Source organism: Dermacentor albipictus, chromosome 1 (assembly GCF_038994185.2).
Source record: "Dermacentor albipictus isolate Rhodes 1998 colony chromosome 1, USDA_Dalb.pri_finalv2, whole genome shotgun sequence".
NCBI lineage: Eukaryota > Metazoa > Arthropoda > Arachnida > Ixodida > Ixodidae > Dermacentor > Dermacentor albipictus.
This window is the reverse complement of record NC_091821.1, coordinates 321,880,368-321,901,544: the sequence shown is the minus strand read 5'-3', so window position 1 is coordinate 321,901,544 and position 21,177 is coordinate 321,880,368. Positions and strand designations below refer to the sequence as shown.

Genomic DNA, 21,177 nt, shown 5'->3' with positions numbered 1-21,177 from the left:
TTAGTTTCAGGTGAAACTGTCATACGTATTACACATTCCTCAAAGGTTAAATGGCACCCTCGTCTACTGGTGAATGCTCATTGCCTGCTGTGCCACCTGTTAGCTTTCCTGGGAGATTGATGACCACTTTCAGCAATGAATGGCTGTTAAGACATACAAAACAAGCATGTGCAACATCTACACACAAACCAGGTGAGCCCATTCGGAGATCCCAACTCTCGGCATGTGCAAACGTGTGAGTGAACTGACTTAAGCTGCTCTGGTTCTAGGGATGCTGCAGTTGATTGTGCGTTCCCATTGGTGCTGTGATCATACAAATGGTTCGGGGCTTTGATGCAGGCCGCTGCTGCTCACTTTTCACTTGATGCATGAGATATCTATGAACACTGATTATCATTCACGCTCAGGTAACTGTGTCTGTCTTTTCTAAAGTAAAGGTGCTAGGTGCTATGCAAGACGGGTGAAAATGAAACTAAAAACCAGTGCCAAACTTTCCAGAACTACTTTTTGTAGGAATACATGTGCAGAAGCTTCGCCTCCACATCTTTCATTTTATAGCCAAGAAAAGCTGTCTGCGAGTGTAGCATTCAGTAAAATTATAATTGTTAGAGTTAGAACCACTACTCAGTTATGTCGGCCATGCACATACGTATGGGCAAGACATCCAATATTTTCCCCCTTCCTTCCTTCACGGAGCCTCCAGGCATATGCAGGTTTAGCCTGGCAATGTTGGATGCATGTTATTCTCCAAGAAAAAAAAGAAAAGCCAGCCACTCACGATAACCATGAGGCACTGCTTGGAAGGGATGTACCGAACCACAGCCGCCCCAATGGCCTTCTTGAACTCCTTGTGGGCCGAGTCATCCTTGGAACTGCCACAGCCACAGAAAGAAACGCGGCCGAAGGCCATGCCGGTCACGCCGACTGACTCAAAAAACAGCAGTCCCCCCCACCTCAAGTTGGCCAAGACACTTACTATTCACGTAGGTCGTCAGGCACGTCCAACTCAAACTTGCTGAATGTGTTCTTGGTGATTGGCGGGCTGCAAAGAAAAGCCAAATGTTTGATACTGTATCCTTGATGAGAGCCAAGAATCTAAAAGCCGAGTGTGTAGGAATTTGTTCACAAATACAGCATTACACTAGTACAGTTGTACCTCAATAACGAATACAGAATAACAAATTACCACAGATAACAAAGTAAATACAACATGTTTCTCACCAGTACCAGCATGTAATGAATTATGTGCTTATAACAAATAACTGGATATAACAGTTGCGCAGACAGTGCGGCACGGCTTGCATGCATCAAAACGCAGCGCGATCTCGGTGAACAGTTCCTCTCTATGTGGGGATGCACGACCCTCACGCGTCCCCTGATTTGTTTTTCCCACATAGCGCGTTTCCTGTAATCTGGCTTCGCCGCGTGGCCTGGCCCCCACGGTGGTCAGAATGGTTGAGGCACAGTACGAGAGATGGCGCGAGTGTTGCGCTGCTAACGCCGCCGAAGGACAAGGCACTTGCTCTTTTTGGTTCGGGACAGGAAGCAGTGCGGACGTGCCGTGCAGTGCGCGTGCCGATCCAAGTTTCTGCGAGATCATCTCGCGTGGCTGCCTTCGAACGCGCCACCATTCGCGTGACCGCATGCGCAAACAACCAGGCGTTGGGATCCAGCATGGGGCGAACATATTCGCTCGCTATCCCGTCGCGGCGAGCCGGACTTCCTAGATTTGTCGCGCGCCCATCGGCATGTTTGGTGGATGGCAACTCGGCTAGCTGGCATTGATCTATGAAAGGTGCAATAAATGCCCTTGTGATTGTTTCCACTACTGTGTTGTCGTTCCTTTGTCCCAAGAGCATGGGTGTGAGAACTCCACAGCTATTGCGTGCTTATTTTGCTTATCGCTGTCATCTCCTAGTTGTGACAGACGCAAAAAGCATCCCCCGTTGACGCCCTCTAACGATGGATGTTTTTCTCATCAATGCTGAAGTCCTGCCCGGCTTGAATGTTTTATAATACCTCTATAGCTAGCAGAACTTTTCGTCTGAAAGCGGCACTATAGTGGCATCGCCTGTTTAGTGCAGTTACGGTAACGCCATGCTATGGGCCACGCCGCATGCCGACACGACACAGGTCAAAATAGCGACGTCGCTCATGTACTTCAGTTGGCTATTGGCATGGCTAATAGCAGCTGCGATACTGACTTTTCTAGATGACGCTAGCTATTATAATGAGCTAGAAATATTCTAGTTCACTATACTAGCTAGGCACCCTATTTATCACTTTAAATTGCAACTCGGCGCATTTTTTAAAATCCTCGAACCCAAGTCAACCTTAGAGTTTGGCACATAAAAAAAAAAAAAGAAGAAAGGAGAACTATCAGCCTAGATTTGAATAAGTACGGTAGTAAAAACCGGCAAACAGATGTGCATCAGTCTTGTTATATTGCTTTCTTTCCATTTGAACAGTAAATGTGAAACTAATTTCTGAACCAACTTGTTCCTAGTGTTCTTGCAAAGGATTTTTCCTTACCTCTGCTACTACCCTCACAGTACAGGTCAGGAGATGGAATGCAAAATGAATAACACACTACACTACGAGGGTACTGTAAAGTTTGTCATGGCTTGTTGGTGGACCAGTTGGTTTTCACTCACAGTGAATGGCCAACAGTGCTGAGAACAAAGGACATTTGACAAAAGAAAACTAATATCTCTTGCTTGTCCAATCATGTCAATATTTAGTGCTTTTGGCCAGGCACCATAAACCCCCTTTATACAAAAAAGTCAGGCTACAGTTGTAGGCATGCGTGGTGTTGCCAGTACTTATCACCTTCAAATGCTAATCACCCCTTAGTGAATTCACACAAGCTGTTTGCATGAACTACTTCTAAAGCAACATGCACAACAGAATGAAGTGAGGAGACGGATATTCATCTCAAGTAATCTTCTATAAAAATTTAAACCCGCTGACCACTGATACTAGTGCCATGGCCAATCGTGTGAGCCTCAAAAGTTTTGTCCCACATGCATTTGCTGAAAATTAAAGAAACTTTAAACATCTTCCTAATTAGAGGCAGCTTTAAGAAAGTATATAATGCAATGAACAAGTAATGGCATGCTAGAAAAATAATGAATGTATAGACCTCATACATGAGTCACTAGAAAAGTAAGCGTCCTGTTGTTACTATAAATGGTGCCACACAAAAACAAAAACCTCACCTCAATTTTTTTACAGGTAGAACTTACATGAAAGTACTCCAGGGCACTTGACTTTGCAACCATTATACACGTGTGGCCGCAGCAACTAACTCACTCAATATGTAGCCCTATACAATGTCATTAAATTTTTATGTGTGAACTTTTCAAGTTTTGCAATTATGGTATACGTTCATACCAGAAACTTGGAAGACAACTGTACTCAAAGTCAAAGTCACTTTGACATTTATAAAGCATTCGTGTTCGAGACATTTGTCATCAAATTTAGGACTCAGCAGGCTCATTACTCATTCAGAGACGGGAATCTCGACAACGGTGGACCCCCCACGTGATGTGATGCAGCCAATTGTGGAAGAAAGGGGAAGCTAATCTTGTTTTTGCCAAACAAGGGCAATGGTGCAGCTGGTTATCAGCTACAGCCAGATTCCAGACTGGCGAGCTATATGTAATGAGCTACGTCACATGAGCGGTCACATGGGGGGCTTGTCTTCGTGCTGAGATCAGGGTGTCTACCAAGTTGACATTTCCAATTTTTCTGAGTTTGCACTGCTCTCCCCGAGTGCCCTTGCAATATTCCCAGAGTTCCCTGAAATGGGCTGCCACCATGTCACCAGATGCTGCACCAGCAAGCACGTTAAAAAAGAAAAGACGACTTAATCCAGTTTGACTAGTAAGGCGTAGCATTTATTTTATTCCAAAAGAATAACAGAAGGGAGGGGCGAGTAAAATGCACAGCGAATAAAACATCTTTGAAACTCGCCTTTATTATGTGTAGGCTTTATAATGGCTGTGGTCAACAACAACAAAAAAGGCGCCTTTGGATTCTTCTCGGCTGCACTTGTGGGCACGCAACAAATCGCGAGCGGCAGTGATAGCAGCCACGTTTACACTGATACGTTAGAAGTGTACCCTATACATACACAGACGCTTGTAACACAACTAAGATATTCGCCCACCCTTAGCGGAAGCGTGCCGCATTAGGATAGTAGTGAAGACAAATGCTGCAGTTTCCGCAGCATGCCTGCCATGTGTTCCTATGTCACTGGCAGCTAAGCTCGCCCGTCTGTTTCTGCCCCTTAAAGTGGACATGGCTATGTTAGTGCCACAAACTTGCCGCAATCTAATTTTGTTTAATAAAAAGAAAGAGGGGGGTGAAGGAAGGAAGCCTTACTTGGGGTTCTTTGGCCGCAAGCGGTCAGAAGGTACAATCTCCGAGTAGGCTGTGTCCCAGCCCTGGTATTCCACGACATGGAAATCGCCCTTGGTCATCTTGACCCGCGCCTCCCACCAACCAGAGGCCTCCTGCTCATTGGCTTTAGAAAACACTTCCACTTCTTGGCCTTCGGTAAAGATTTCGTCACCACGTGCGCTCGATGGCAGTCGCACTCGTTGGAACGGGAACTTGTTTGGTGGCTGCCAGCTGCAAGAAAGTGCAGGGTGTCGCACCTCAAACTGCCCCTCAACATAATAACATCTGAGAAAAAGAAATGAAAGGGAAGACGAGAAAGTTACCAACACTTCTTTCTGCACAACATAAAAGTGTGTATTTGCATAGTTGCTGCATTTGCATAACTCTTAAGCCAAGTGCTAGTTACTATGTTCAGCATGCCTCAGACAAAAGAACTTGTACACTTTTAAAAGGTTACATATGATAAGGAAGAACTCCACACATGAACTTGTGGCACAGTTGCTTGACAGTAGCACAATTCATAAATGCAGAGTGTAGACAGGTGACTGCAGTGCGATTTGGTTATTACAACCCTTCATACTTCAACAAAAACATCAAATCCAATAGAGGCATAGTTTCCCTTAATTTCACAGGATACAGCAATTATACATTTATACAAACTTCAGAGCCACCTGAAACTTGTGGTGGATGGATGCCTCATGACTACAGCTGCAGGAAATCACGAAGCAACAGCAAGAACCATAAAAGAATAAATGAATACAACTGCATGGAAACTAAATTTGTCGTAACTAGAAGTAAAATAGTGAAAAAGGAAACACTGCATACAAGACATTACTTGAGCCTCAAATTTTCAGACAGACCATGTGAATCCAAGCAAAGGTGACCCTCCACACTGCTGCTCTCTTGAACTCTAGTGTTTGCTGCTGATAAAAAAAAAGTGCTCTTAAGCTCGTGATTAGGTACACTTTAAATATTAAGATAACCAGAGAGCACAACCACATTGTAAAATGATGTGGGACACATGACCCAAGTCCAAAACTGCTAGGCCAATGGATAACCTTGGGACAGTGCCATTATCCAAGTGACAAAACCTTGTGGGACACTTGACTTCTTTCCTCCTTTTCCTTGTATATGCAAAGCACTGTCACAAATTCTTTGTCATGTGGCATTTCTCACAGCTTATTGTACAGCTTATTTAAGAAACAAACACCAGGAATGGTGCCACACAATGCTCTTTCAAACACCCACATAAGCTAATTAAAGTGTCTTATAGAAAGTACACCAATATTTGCTATTATCTAATAAACAGGCACCTGCTTGCAAGTTAGGAATGTTCACCAGTAAAATTGCTTTTTGAACAATTTCCTATTCATAGGGCCTTGATATCCAAATCTCTAATTCACATTAACGTGAACCACACAAAAAGACAACACTGCAATGTGTTCCTTACCTACCAGTCCATTAAATTTAGCAGATCATAAATAGCCTAAAAACCATACAAACAAAAGATAACCCAGAAGTGATGTTTCAGTAGAGTGGTGAAAATGAAAGGTGCTTGTGAATGTTTCTGGTCGTGCCCTTGGGCTGTTACTAGATGGAGGGTATGCTCAGTTCATTTCCTATACTTCATGTAACCTAGCCAAGAAGCACCACCCTCCTAAGCATTGCCTCACCAACTCTGCACAGCACAGAATGAGCTACAAGTTGCATCAGCCAATCAGGTATTTAAATATTCTGGGGTTTTTAAAGCCAAAACTATGCTACGATTCCATAGTGAGGGACCTGAATTTTTATTTTGTGCACTCACTGTATTGTACACATGCTTTTCTGCATTTCACCCCCACTGAAATGCAACTGCTGCACCTGGGATTTGATCTCGTGCCCTCAGGCTTAGCAGCGCAACGCCAAGCCACCATGGTGGGTAATTTGGAATGAAAACCAGCCACACATCACAGAGAAAGTTATTTGATCGCTGCACACCCCTAATCGTACATTGAACCGTCGATTCATAACTGGCACCATGCGACAAAGAACTAACAAATGATGGATGTGCTCTGATTCTGGTCCTGACCACTGAGCGGCTGATGCAACAAGCAGACATCTTCTGGGTAAACTAAATAAGACATGACACAGACTTTAGAAATGCCTAAACAGGGGTAAAGCATGCACTTAGTACAAGAAACAAAACACTAATTTCAACACTTGTTTTTTGTAATGATGCCAGCACTGCATTACACATATAGTGCATTGAAATCTCAGGAAATGTGTGACAGGTAAACACCAGCACATTCACTTGACAAGACACTCAAGTGAGCATCCCATTGCAACTATTCCACCAGCAGAGTGCTCAATGCGGCGTTTTAAGTCTTGCTGCACAATAAGCACTACGTACAGAGAAACATCAACTGTGTATATCGCAAGAACAACTGAACTTGCAAATCCAAGAAAGGTACCTCAAGCATTCATGCCTTGAGCAGTGAAGGTGACGAACACACAAGCTGCTGCCAGTTCCATGAGACGATGAATACAAGTTGTGCACTAATTCAAATGAAGCAATGGATTAAAATTTTTATCGATGCAGAATACCAGTACAGCACTACTGCGCTCTGGGAACACCGATTATAGTGCCGTCGCCTGCTCAATAATCCCCAACACGGACAAATTAATGTTGGCTCGCTAGGGGCACTTAAAAGTCATGCTAGGCACTTGTGATGGTTGAGTTTTTTTTCTACCTCCGCTCACCCATGGCAGTGTCGTTTTCCTTTCTTCCGTGCTAAAATTTGAAACGTGATCTATTGCAACCAGCCCTAATTATCTACAGTGCATAAATAGAGCAACATATTTTCGATATTCACTTCTCGATTGTGCAAAGCAAGCTACAACTTGACTAGTTTCCTGAACACACTCGCTCATGCAGAGCTTAAAAGCAGCGTACGCTTCGCCGATTTTTTTTACTGATGCCACTTTTGTGTGGATCGCACAAACTGCCTTGACTGTGCTGGCACGCCCAGTATCAAACGCTCTGCTACGTCAAGGACATTTACCAGAGCAGCTTAAAGAGCCAAAACCGGCGTGCGAGACCGTTGATCACGCCCATGCGCACCACACTCGCGTCGCAGCCATGTGGAAGCCGAACGGCAAGAAATCGTGCAAAGCTATTCGTTTTTTTCAGCGTTTTGCCTTTATACCTATGAATGCGATAATACGTCGAGGCAGCATCTTTTCAGGTGCCTTTGGTCAATGCGAGCTTTCGTTAAGCGCTCATTACGGGCAACCTCGGAGAGTCGCATCACGCGGAAGGCGTGCGCCCGCGATGCTCGCACGCCGAGGGAGGAGCCACACATCCCGAGATCTCGCCGTGTCTTACCGACGTGCGGGCAGTGCCGAATAAAAGAGAAAGCACTCACTCATTCTCGAACGCGACTGTGATGTCGTTCTCGTGGACGTCGACGACGAAGGCCTGCGCAGAGAGAGCAGCAACACGTGAGCCTCACACTACCGCTGAGGCGTTTCACAAACGCGAGGTCCGAGACGCTGGCAACGCCGTCGCGGGGCACAGATTCCTGCCGTGCGGCGATAAGGCATTTCTACATGCCTAGCTTTGAACATACGTCGCCACAGTAGTTCACAGTCAGCACACGGAAGCTGGTTGCGATTTTATTAAGTTCAGTGACCCTATAAAGGCAGACGCCTTCGCAAAGGGAGAAACAAAGCTGTCACAGAGTGCTGCTCGGTCGCACCGCGCGTGGTCGGATGGCACGGCGCAACGACAAAGCGCACTGCCAGGAGCGTAAGGAAGACAAATTTAATCAGAAATCTTTATAAAATAAGGTGTTCGCAGGTACTTAAGCCTAAATTAAGACCGATAGCGATAGTTCGGATGGAGCGCGGCAACACATTTTTAACCCTAACAAAACTTTCGAGTTCGGTCTACTGCCCTAAGCGTTTTGACATAGCAGAACGCACAAAAAAATGGGCTGGAACTCGTCCTTCAACTTTAAGAATGTCTCGGATGTGACGGACAAAAATAATTTTGGATAGTATCAGCAAATTTACCTTATAGTGGGCTCCGTTTTCGCCGCGTACTTCGACCGCCAGGTCCTCCATCTTTACAGTCATGAGCATCATGGGATTTGGATCGGTGCTATTTTTTATGCGGAGTATTCGTTTCCGCGAATGATTACTATCGCATTTTTAAAGATACGCTTTTCGCGTGAATTTTTGTATCTTCACATATTTAAAGCTTTAGCGAGATAATCGTTTAATAAATCTCATTGTGAATTCGCATCGGCTGCCCACTACTGTGTTAAGTGCGAATGGTTGTCTGTTGCAGAGCTATGCCGCCGTGTGCTGCGGGCGCGTGATGTCTTTTTCGTGTAGTGGTTTCGTTGTAAGAGGAGAAACATCTACGTTTTCTTCGTCAGATGTAGATTAGCCTCTACAGACGCTTTGCGAGTGCGCGTAAATGGCCTCCGACAGTGACGACTCGGAAGAATTTTTCGATGCTGTCTCAAGTCCGATTCGGTCTGTTGAAAACAAGTGAGTTGTCGTCGGTAATCCGAAAGCTTTTTTTCTCACTCGATAAAGCGCAGGATTACCTTTAACAGCTTGATTAGTGGTCGGTCCCTCGCGTTTGCGTCATCACTGGCGCTGTTTTGCTCCATAACTTGAGGGATGGTGCTTCAGTGCGCCAGGAATTTCATTTGCTCGATTGGCATGCCACAGGCGATGCCGCCCTTCTTTTGAAAAGTGGTGTTTGACTCCACGCGCTTGGGACACGCCTCGCTCCGGCGCGCGATCCGATGGCGCGTGCCAAAGTGGCAGAAAGTGGCGCCGTACCGGCGACTGAATAAAACGCCGTGGTGTTGCGGGACCCTCAGAGCTGTCAAACGGCCGTCACAACAACGGGCCTACAACGCCCTTTGCCAATTACTTTCTCCGGCCTTCAACTGTTCGCATCATAACTAATAGAAGGAGACAAAGAAACCACAAGCTTCGTTGCGCACCTGTCCGTGCTCTACAGTTGCACTTTCAAGCGCGGCGCAGGGGTCAAGGTCCAGCCCAGCATTATTTTTTGTGAGGTGTTTCCGTATTTGAGCCGTGGACCTTATACGGGTGTCAGATGGCGCACTTTTGATCGCGATCAAGCCCGATCCGGATCGAATTTCTCGGTCGTGATTGGCTCCTTTGCACAAAATGCACGAGAGAGCCAATCGCAGTCGAGAATTTTGATCCAGATCGGTTGCGATCAGAAGTGCACGTGTGACACCGCGCCGGTAGTATATATGGCCTAGCTAGCAGAAGAACAGAAAATGGTGGCAGATCGCGGAATGCACATCAAATACCCGATATAATTATTGAGCAATGCGTTTCGCCATAGCTGTAGAGAACATGGCAGTATATATCACACTGTTGGGATACTTGCATTCGGGGGGGTGAAGGTGGGGAGGCAGCACAGAGCCAAGGCCATAGAGTACAGAACATATGCAACTATTTCCATATCATCATATCCAAAGTTGACGTGAGAGGTCTGTTTAAATTTGAAAAAGGCAATTCTTCGAAAACGGCATAATATATTATGCCGTTTGCAAGTACAATGATATCTATAGATATCATTGTACTTGCAAATCTTTGTCTTATTTTAAGGGCATTAGTGTGTGGCATTGTATAGTCACTACGTCAATTTCTTTTATAGTGTGTAGTAGATGCAATGGAACATTTTGTCTTGAGCAGTCATTTCTCGGCATGTAAGTGTTCTCGACTGGTATAATCCATGTAAGGATCTGTTTTGCTAGATTCTGTTCTTTTCTTATCATCCACTGTTCATGGCCAGCTGATCGCAGTGACAACTTTGACAGAGTGCCATTCAGACCACTGACATAGCATGAAAAGGAATAGGATCAGTACAGAGTTAAGTATAAAACCCATGCAAGCGATCCTGCTCGCGACAAGCAATGCGATGGAGATGGTTGTTGCATTCGCTTGCCGACCACAAGTCGTACCCCATGCGAGCAATGATTTTGAGCGACGTGTCCCCGGTGTTGCCGGTATGAGGGCAGCAATATACACACCGAAACTGGCATGATGCGTGCTTTATTAATTTAAGTTGTATTTTACTGTAAAAAGCAGCATAAAATATTTCTGAAGGTCGTGCAGTAGGTTCTTATTCTTGCACGTATAAAGTTCAATAGTTTGCTCGTTCCATGCGACAATCAGTAGTATTTCAGTGATGTACATCCAGTTCCGGCTTCGCGCTATTGGCTAGTCGCTCATAGCACTCCCGGGCAACGAGCAACGAATTCTAGATTTCTAGAATCGGGCGATCGAGCAACAATACCGAGCAATCTGTTCAAGTGACGGCCCAGTTTGTTGCTCGTCGCCGTCGCGCACAGAATCGCTCTCATGGAGTTTAGCCCTCATTCTATTACCCAGCCCTCCAGTAGGTGGGCTGTATGCTGTTGCAGATGTAATTGAACATTGCAACATGCAATGCGTTATGCTAACAAAGGGTAAAGCCACTAGAAAAACACATAAATTGCAGTGTTTCCTGCTCTCTACCACTGAGGAATCCTTTGCCATAGGTGACACCAAAACAGAAGCCCCAGTTGTAGCCAAACATGCAATGTGTTGCAAAAATCATGCATCTTAGTTATAACGATGAACGAGAAGAAAGGGGGTTAACCAAGGGGCCCAATTTATAATAATCATATCATAAGAAGCCAACAAAGACACCAAGGGAACACAGGGGAAATTACTTGTACTTGCTAATTGAAATAAAGAAATTATAAATTAATGGAATTGAATGTGGATGAAGAAACAAATAGCTACAGGTGGGGATGATCCCACTTCTTCACATTACGCGTGCGATGCTCTACCATTGAGCTACCGTGGCGCCATCTTCCCATGATGATAATGTTATAATGATATCACATACAACAATGTATTGCTGATAACATTTGGCTTCTTTAATGTTGTGATATCCTCTATTAACTATTTGAGTATGGTGAAGCGCGATAAACGGTACAAAGTCCATTTCTGTCTTCACTGTACTCAAATATGCATTGCCAACTGGCACAAAATTCTTCTGTTCTGAAACTCTGCTACTTGTGCACAGGATGAAATGCTTATCTCAATGCGTTTAATTGCCTCCTTCACACAATTGCAATGGTCAGAACTTGGCTTTCTAGGCAATGTCTAGCCTGGAAAATGAGGCATAAAATAAGATCTAGTAAAATTGTCTAAAATAAATGTGATTGTCCATGTCCTGCCTCAATGTGTAATTAAAGAGTATTCCTATAGACTGCATAGATGCCAGGGTTCACACCATTCACATGGCTCTTAATGTGCACATAGCTCTGCTTCCTCGTGGAGCAAGCACTGATCTCAGACCTTTTCTTTTTATTAGCTTTCTTGGTGTCTGTGCTCCATTTCATTTTGCTCAGTGGATAGTCATGCAGTTTAGCATCACATTGCAGTTTCTTCTATTCTGGTGGGTAATACTTGTACAGGTGGTAGAAACTCTTGAAGATTGTTACGCTACTATGCCGTCCTCTCGGGTCTGTTTGATTGATGCTGTAGCCTGCTAATATGATGAAACTCAACAAGCCCAAGCGTTGCAAGTGTGTATAGTAAAAGGAGCACTGACATGTACCCATTTTCGAAGTTGTGGAAACTCGACTGTATACTTCTCGGATGTAAAAGGCTGACACTTAGCAAGTATGACATACACTTATGACATACTTTATTTTGATACTAAAGTAGGTCCCAAAATGCCAGACCTGCTGTCATCAACATTACTGTGATGCCATGAGAGAAGAAAGTTTGCTGGCATTGTGTAGCATTGAGGCTTGGTATGTTCATGTTGAATTAAAGACTGAGAAACTCCAACCAAAATTTTGTTGTTGTTTATCAAAAAATAAATGGGTGCTGCATGCATTTCTTCTTGCTGTGCTAGCATGTGGCAGGCTGCAGTGATTGCAGGAGCAGAGCCAGCTAACAAATGCATCATGACATAATGATGCATCCATCTACTGGGTAATGAAACCAAAGCTGATTCGTAGAAACTACCACAGCAAATTACTTAGGGCACTGTGATGCTTGCCAGTATTTTTCTAGTGTTTTGAGAGTTTGAACCTTCAAACGCAGAATAATAAAAAGTCTAAAATTGCATGTCTGTCTGCTTCTTAAATGTTCCGTCAAACCTCAATTTAATAGATTATTGTATATCAAAAAGTAAATCCAAGATGTTTCTCGCCTTTAACAGTGCGTAATGACTATGGGCTTATAATGAACATTGGATATAACAAAGGTATTTTCATGTGTGATGCGACTTCATTACAGCAAGGTTCTTTGCTTTAATGGCATGCAACTTTCATTACAGCATAATGTCAGCAGTGGTCATTACAATTTTTAATTTCTCACAACATGCCATACCTCTCACATTCTTTTTCGGGCCTTGCATGCAGCTTCTTTCAACACTGCTAATAGCTCTTCTGTTTTCATTCAGGGATGCTACTGAGCAAGATGGCAAACGGTCCTCACAAGCAGAAATGGAAAAAGCAGTTGAGGTAGGTTCTTTACGATTCACAACACCTCGTGTTTGGCGCAGCATAGCCTCAGCCGCTTTTGCGCCATTAAACCCCATTTAACCAACCAACATTCCTGTTACACATGCTAAGTTAAAGGAAATTGTGGGGCATGCTGCATGTGTCCCATTTGATTTATGGCGATTCACTTGGTTGAGGCTTCCTTGCCAACCTCCATAGTAGCTCTGAAAGTTTCGCTGCTGGGTACGTTACGTCTCCAGTTGTGGCAGCACTTTGGTAGGAGACAGATATAAATACCCCTGTGCATGTTATAGGGGTATTACTCAACATCGCTTCTGCGCACCTGACCCTTCTCTGGATCGCACAGCGCTGGTGGAGCGGCAGTCGCTCGCTAGCACTTTCGCAGCAGCCCTAACAGTCAGAGCTGTGAGCCCTAACCCGCGGTTCGCAGTGAGTTGCGACCACGGCGGGTTCAGGCCAGTGGGGACAGGGTGAGTCTCGACCTAAGGTGTTTATTCACCTTAGAGTACAAGTATACCAACTGACAACAACAGCAAACACACACATACAAGTACAAAACAAAACCACAGCGGCGGAGCATTCCGCATGTCTGGGGCGAAATAACCGCACAATGTGGGAACCACAAAAGAGGCTGATAAGAGTTCAGCTGTGCTAGCGAGCGACTGCCGCTCCACCGGCGCTGTGCGATCCAGAGAAGGGTCAGGTGCGCACACGTGAACTTTAGTAATACCCCTATAATGTAGATGCTCGTGGATTTGTTGTGTACTGCAACACATCATGTGCCTCCACAGACAAGCTGTGAGCTTGTAGAGGTAGCCTTAACTTTGGGCTAACCCCTGAATTCTTTGTTCAAGTGCATGTGGAACATAGAAATCCAGCTACTGGAAAGATTTCACCCAAGTTTGTTGCAGAGAAAGTTCAATTCTACTGACCTTCAAAATACTGACCTGTATTTTGACCAAAAGTCTTAAACTTATTACAAATATTGGCACATTCAGTAAGTTATAAAATAAACCATAACTGCCATGTTTACAACTCTACATACCAAAAACAGAAGTTGCAGTTCTACTTATCTTCGAGTGTTTTAGTGTAAACAGAGATTTGTTTACAGCTTACATGAAAGGTTTCACTACTCATGCAAGTTTTGTAGCTGTCCTATTTATAGACTAGTTATATATTTCAAACAAGCAAAGAGAATATAAATATTGTGTGCTTTGGGTGTCTTAGTTGAATATCGTAGTATTGTGCGTTCATTGCAAAGGTTCACATATTAAGCTTTGTTTCTTTTCTTTTTCCCTGGATTTAATTTCTTTGTTTCTTCAAAGAATTGAAGGCCTATATAAAGAATCTGCTCTAAGCAGCCAGTAGATTTTATCGTTCTCTTTTAAATGCCGGAAATGTCATTGAAATCTGTTCAGTGGTTGTCAAAGAAAGTGATTTCTCTATTACATGTATTTAGATAAGAAATGCCCAGGTAAAGTTTTCTCTTAACAAGTCCAACTATTTATTGGGTAAACCTGGGCCTGCAGAATGAAGCATATAACTAAAAGAAAAAGAAGCTATTGTAGTTTAACTGTAAAAGATGCAGTAACATGTATACAGGGCAAATGCTGAATTTCAAGTCTTTACAATGCAGAGGTGCTAAGAAGATGCATAAAAAGCACACATGTCAGATGGACTGTACTACACACATTGTGCAAGCAAAATACTGCATTCCAGTCTCCTGTGTAAAGTGCTACAGTGCTTGTATGAGCAACTGCTATGAATGACGGTTGAGGTAACACAGCTCGATAAGTGGCCATTTAACTGACCACTGTAAAAGATATCTGCTTCAGCATTTACTAATACCCATATTCTTGATGATTTTAGAATGCATACACAAAGGGACTTGTGGGACACTTTTGGATCAGGAAGGGAGGTGATAACCATATTAGCCTTATTCCACAGTATTGTCAAAGATAGAAGTGTTTTATGGCTCAATAAGTCTATTATTTGGACAAGTGTATGTCCTGTGTAATGTGCATTGTTGCAATATATGCCGCATGTTCCTTGCACTGCTTTTTACAAATATATTGAGGATCTTTGCATAGTAAAGACTAGATGAAGTTCAGGTTTTGTTTAGTCTACATCTTTGTGTGGCCTTGTTTCTTACCTCGATTAAATTATTAAGTGTAATGTGTGTAACCAACTGTCCCAGCTTTCTTTAGTTGCTTTCCAACCAGCTTCCGCTACTCCTTCTCTCTTATAATCCAGAGCATGCACTTACAATAATAATAATAATAATAATAATAATAATAATAATAATAATAATAATAATATAGCCTTCCTTCATATCTTATAACTGTCTTCACTTTGGTGTACCTTTTATCAAGGTATCAGTTACCTACTGTAAAATTGTTTATGCCCGTAATAAAGGGGAGGGTGGGTGTAGTGAAAAGTGATCATATCCATACTTATAGGCCAGTGGAGTGTTGCGCACCAGCTAGTCATGTAAGCGCAACAAATGTTGGGTTGTGATGTGGGGCTCATGGCCAGCAGTTCCACTTCGCAACGGTGTATGCATTTGCTACAATACACTGTTGCGTGGCTCTGTTTTGGAGTATTAGTGATGCAAGCTTTTGCTGCCTTGCTGCAGGAGGCCAGCCGCAAAGCCCAAGAAGCCGAGCGGCGACAGCAGCAGATTGAAGAGATGCGCCGCCGTATGCTGTATGAAGATGAGGAGCCAGGATTCTCTTCGGAGCAGAGCTCTGCTGAAGGGCTTTACCTACAGCAGCAGTGAGTTCAAAATGTCATTAAGTACACTAGACAAAGAACTGCAAATGTAGTATGTACAAGTGACACATGCTCCGCCACTTTTAATGATGCTTTTATGTTTTGCACCTCATTAAATGGACCTTAAAAGGTAAAGCAAATGAAGGCAAGGAAAGCCTTTGTGCAAGTACAGGTAACTTTCCTGGGATGTTGCAATATGTGAAACTGTTGGGTGACAGAGAAGAGGAAAGCCTGCTTACCTCACCATAACTGTCTAGCGCGTGGCTGGCACCTGAGCGTCGGTCAGCAGTATGGGGATAGAGGAGAAGGAATAGAAAGATAAGAGATAGGAAGGAAGAGAATGCTGTGAGCTGTAGTTCTGCTGGCATAAGCTGCTCTGTAAGCACCATACACACTCAGTAGAAGCGCAGAAAGTGACAAATTCCACTGCACCTGCTACCTTGTGGGTGCGAATGCAACTACCTTGCGTATGTATTAGACACACAGCCAATCCTTCCTGGCTGATCAGGCCATTCTACAATGTGCGCTATCTCATAAGCAGGCGAACCCACATGGTCAGATTATGTATTCTACACTGCCAACGAAAAGGCCAAGTGCGCATTGAATTCTGGTTTGCTGCCTTGTGCTACTGTTTCAGCACTGCAGTATTTGAGTTTACCTCCACTTCTGATGTGGGGATCTTGTTGAGTGACTATTGGTGTAACTTTGGTACGTGTAACTTTTGAATGAACTGCTTTTGGTAACCTGGTTGCTATTCCATGGTCTTGAGCTTGCGTTATGCATAGCATGTTTAACCGTACATGTCTTGCAGCAAGCTGGCAAAATTTGAGTGCATTCGATGTGGTAGAAAATTTGTATTTGAATTTTTCTTATATCACAGTTATAATTTATAGCAGTCTGGTAACTCTGATGACTGACGAAATTAAGTAATACCCACAGAACAGCTCCAAGGTACGTATGCATGGTAGCGAAACTCCCAAAGCCCATATGTCTTGCAATGGTGACTTGTGGAGGCACGCCAGTGCCTTCTACATTTCGTGAAACCAACTTCTCATTTGGGCAAAAATCAATGCTTGTTGTTTGAGACTTGTTGTACTAAGTCACGTACTGCACCAGCTCGCATCACATTTACTACATACACAAAGCACACTACAGTACAGATGAAGTCTAAGTGTGAGTATTCATCACAACATCATGTCACAATCCATCGTAAATTACTTATTGACCTATCTGTATTTATAGCCCTCATTCTATAACGGCACGGCTTAGATCAGTGAGCTTTCAATATTTTATGTAAATACAAAGCAGTAAGTTCACCCAGATTTTGAACTCCCGTATAGACTCGTGTAAGGGCGGCACTTTTCTTTCGCTATTTTGGCGAGGTGTGGCCCTAACAAAGGGCTGAACTTTTTAGTCAAAATGCTGCCGGCACAGCCGGCGACTACTGCACACCCTGGTTCCCCAAATGTACCATTGTATAAGAAGGCAACATGCGGCACTCGTGACCTAGTCGGGCCAAACGAAGCGCACAGCGCATGGCATCAAGGCACCAAAGGCAATTGCTTGTCTGATGGAAATTCTTTTCTACAAAATCTTGGGCTGCCAAGCTGGCGGTGTGGCTCTTACATAGATGTGGCCCTTATATGAGTCTATATGGTAAATACCACATGCCTGTGTTCTTTGTACCAACACACTTCTATTATTTTGGTTTCAAGGTAAAATCTACGCTACATTGAAATAATTCACAAAAACCACAAATTCATCTTCACTAACAGCGCAAGTGCCACCTTTAGACTATCTTTGGTACTGAATACATAACTAAAACACATTTAGTAAAAAGGCAGTTAAAAAAATGAAGTTACTGATTAAATCTTATAAGGTTAATATTTCGCACTTAAACCTCGATATAAGGAAGTGGGTAAAGTCGGCAATTTGCTTTGTTATATTGAAATTTCGTTGTATTGAAATTCGACTTTGTATGCAATTAAGTACAGTCGCCGATCAATTTTTCTTACACGGAAAGTAGCTGCAGGATTTTACAAAGTATCAGGCAATTGAAAAAAAGCAAATTTGAATGACAAAACAATTCATTTTGGTGAGTTTGGGAGTTGGTGACAAGTGGTAGAGTTTTATGCCGCGTTGACAATATCTTCAGACAGGCAGTATGAATTAATCGAAGCCACCCACGCTTTCGCATGCACTCTGCCCTCACCCCCACGGCTGATAGCGTCACCCACACTGGGACGACTCTATCACGAAAAGCGTTGGCAGCGGGGAGCGAATGCTTCATCTGCGTCTCGCTTCAACAAGTCATCGAAACTTGAAATTATGCAACCTTCAATACTAAACCCACGGGAAGGCAGCTTACTTGATGCCACACCGTCTTGACGTGCCCACTCTTCGCACGCGCGGCAGATTACCTCTAAAGCAGGGTGCGCGGCTGCCTATGCGCTCAGCCACACTTACAGCCATGAGCAGCCATGGCCAAAACGCATGTCAGCTTACCACCCCACCCTTCGCACGAGCTTGGTCGTGTTACTACGAGTGAGCTTCCCTCTTCCTCTTTGCTCACATGAGGAGACAGCACTTGTGCATCAAGGCACCATCTTTCTTCCTCACCCTCCACACTTTCACTCGCACCTAAAGCACAAAGTGCACAAGGACGATAGGATCTTATCACACTTGTACACGGAACATGATGCGGCTTCACTTCCGTGGTGGCCTTTGCAAGCAGCTGCTTGTAATTCAATCGCTCATCACTGGCAGGGACTGATCATGCATTTCGGCGACGTACACCATAAGCTTGGCCTTCAGCTCAGAAAAGCATCCCGACTTTGGCCTGCGGAAACCTCTTCGCTAGCCGTCACAGGTGAAAATTGTTTCCACGAACTATCGACAGCCCCACATGAGTGCTGTGTGCACTGTAAAACTCAAAAATGGTAAAAAACCCTTCCGAAAAGCGAACAAACGTGCGGGATAGCAGAAAGCCGTAGAGCAAACGTAAAATTGGAACTATGTTGTAGCTCTCCTGATATCCCATTGGTCTCACTTTTTTTTTTCGGTGCCATGTTTTGGTTTCGATTGTAAGTCGACCCCCCCACTTCAGATTCCCAAATTTAAAAAATGAGGTCGACTTACAATCGTGTAAATATGGTATGAATTTCCGGCATTTAAGAAAAGATATCCATTCCGACCGTGTACCGAGCACACTTTGGAACTCGCCGCATTAGAAGTGGTTCTTGTGGCTGTCTGTATGCATACTTTCTGCACGTTTCGCAGCTTTCTACTAGTGCAGCGATGTTGTCATTCAGACCGGGCCAAAAACAAGTGTTCAAGCCCTGTTCTTAAACTTTTGCAACCCGAGGTGGCCAGCATGAGTTCTTTTCGGCATTCTTCATCATATATTCTTCTGTATTACAACTTTTGAGCCTTTAAGCACTATTCTATTAACGACTGACAGTTCTTTCGAAAATGGCTTGAGTTTCCCTTTCACTCACTGCCCACTGGCTAAGCTCGTCATCATGGCCCATAGGTACTCATCACAAGAAGTTCCCTGCTGCAATAACCACTGCGTTTCGGAAGTGACTACGTAGCCCAAGGACTGCACTGCATGAATCTCAATGTTGTTTGTAGTGCAAACATGGTCTTCACCCTGGTCTGCTGTCGACCGTGAGAACATGTCAGCGAGAACCAGTTGCTTTCTGGGAATGTACTGCAAAACAAAGTTGTATTTTAGCAGTCGCAAGAAGAATATTTGCATTCATGGTGGCATATTGGCGACTTCTTTTTGCACTATTGCTACAAGTACTTAAAATCTGTTTTGATAAGCACTTTTATTCCGTACATAAACTTCTGAAACCTTACACAGCCAAAGCAAATTCCAAGTGCCTCCTTTTTGATTTGTGCATAGCTTTGCTTGGCTTGGGTTAAGACACGAGGCGCATATGCTACAGGTCCCCATTTATCATTGTAGCCTTGCAATAATGCTGCACTGACACTTTTCTTTGATGCATGCCACATTATCTGAGTTTCTCGTTGCGGATGAAAGGTTTCAAGCAGGGGGGCAGTGGTCAAAACTTGCATTAAGATTTTCCACTCCTGCGCGTGGTTTGCTATACACTGAAACTTGGCACGAGAATTGATATGCTCTCGTAAAAGCATCATTCGCTCAGACAACTGTGGCACGAATTTGCCTAGATAGTTCATGACCCCCAGCATCCGCTAAATGTTGGTCTTGGACATTGGTGTCAGCATTCTTCCCAAGCTTTTGATTAGCATTGGGTCAAGCAATATGTCCGTTAAGGCATATGACATCACCAATGAATTTGATTTCTTTCACTGTGAACTTGCATTTCTGCGTGTTGAAAGTCAAACCTGCTTTCTCGGCAGCATTCAGCACTGCTATAACCTCTCATGCCTCTCAAATGCCGAAGGGCAGATGCAGAAAATCGTATCTCCCAAAGGATGAAGAAAAAGTGCAGATCTTGAAAGTCCGTTCATCAAGCTGTATCTGATGATAGCTGGAGTTCGCCGTCAAGACCGCTGAAGCACACGGCATCGGTTAACCGAGCTTCCAAATCCTTGCGTCTAGCAAGCAGGAAATGCTGCCGCTTTATGTACTTGTTAACAGCTCTGGGGCGTATGCACACCCTTAGCATACCATCTTTTTTCTTTGTGAGAACTAAAGGGCAGACCCTGTCGGTAGGCTCGATCACTTCAACAATTAAGCCAGAATGTACCCTTCCTGGGTGTCTACCAACCGGGAAACCCGGGAATCATCAGGGATTTTCAGTAGTCTGGAAATACTCAGGGAAAACTCGGGGAAATTGTGCTTCTGTCAGGGAAAATTAGCTGTAATTTTATTTAAATGGAACGAAAGCCGTGGTAATGCTGGCTCGAGTAACAGAGAGGAATCGCAACGAATCGTCTTTTACGCTGTGTTGTCGGCTGTAGGAGCAGCCAGTGCACAGTCAACGACCAACTATTCGGACACCCAATAATTCGGGCGGCTTCGCGGCACCACCACGCACCCCATCGAGGCATCGAGATGCCCACAGCACCGAATTTGTTGGCTTCAACTTTTCTGCTCCCCGCAGTTGGTGGTAAATTGACATAGGAAAAAGGCTTGCCTGCGATCCGGTGTCTACTTTAAAGCTTACCTCGCGATTGCGAACTTGAGCTTTAACCATCCAATTCCTTTCATGTCTTGCTGTCATGACCTCGAGAGCATCTAGGTCTTCGTCTTGCTGTTTTCTGACTTCGCTTACTACAGTTGATGTGCAATTGTTTGCAAAGTAGTCCAGATGTTGGCACACGCAACACCTCTTTCCAAAGGCTGGGCTTTGCTTCGGTTTTAAATCGTTCTTTTCCTTGTTTCTGCTTTTTTGAGGGTGGTGCCGAGCACCTTGAAATGGCATAGACACTGTCGGACCCT

At 44.1% G+C, this 21,177-nt stretch overlaps 2 protein-coding genes across 8 annotated transcripts in view; one reads left to right on the top strand and one right to left on the bottom strand.

The window, feature by feature from the left end:
* The window catches only part of Fmr1 (synaptic functional regulator FMR1), a 43,054-nt gene extending 34,369 nt beyond the window's left edge, over nt 1-8,685 (bottom strand). For 4 of the 6 annotated variants that reach the window (XM_070531621.1, XM_070531617.1, XM_070531620.1 and 1 more), the window contains exons 1-5: nt 8,461-8,685; nt 7,812-7,864; nt 4,387-4,635; nt 977-1,042; nt 779-881 (exon numbers count right to left, since the gene is read on the bottom strand). In XM_070531621.1, coding sequence (XP_070387722.1) covers nt 779-881; nt 977-1,042; nt 4,387-4,635; nt 7,812-7,864; nt 8,461-8,532 — 543 coding nt within the window. In that variant the 5' untranslated portion in view covers nt 8,533-8,685. The remainder of the gene's footprint in view (nt 1-778; nt 882-976; nt 1,043-4,386; nt 4,636-7,811; nt 7,865-8,460) is intronic. The other 2 variants (XM_070531616.1, XM_070531619.1) reach the window with 1 other exon arrangement.
* A 45-nt stretch (nt 8,686-8,730) lies between these two features.
* The window catches only part of LOC135919372 (WD repeat-containing protein 44), a 42,798-nt gene continuing 30,351 nt past the window's right edge, over nt 8,731-21,177 (top strand). For both annotated transcript variants that reach the window (XM_065453139.2, XM_065453138.2), the window contains exons 1-3: nt 8,731-8,943; nt 12,911-12,971; nt 15,607-15,746. In XM_065453139.2, coding sequence (XP_065309211.1) covers nt 8,870-8,943; nt 12,911-12,971; nt 15,607-15,746 — 275 coding nt within the window. In that variant the 5' untranslated portion in view covers nt 8,731-8,869. The remainder of the gene's footprint in view (nt 8,944-12,910; nt 12,972-15,606; nt 15,747-21,177) is intronic.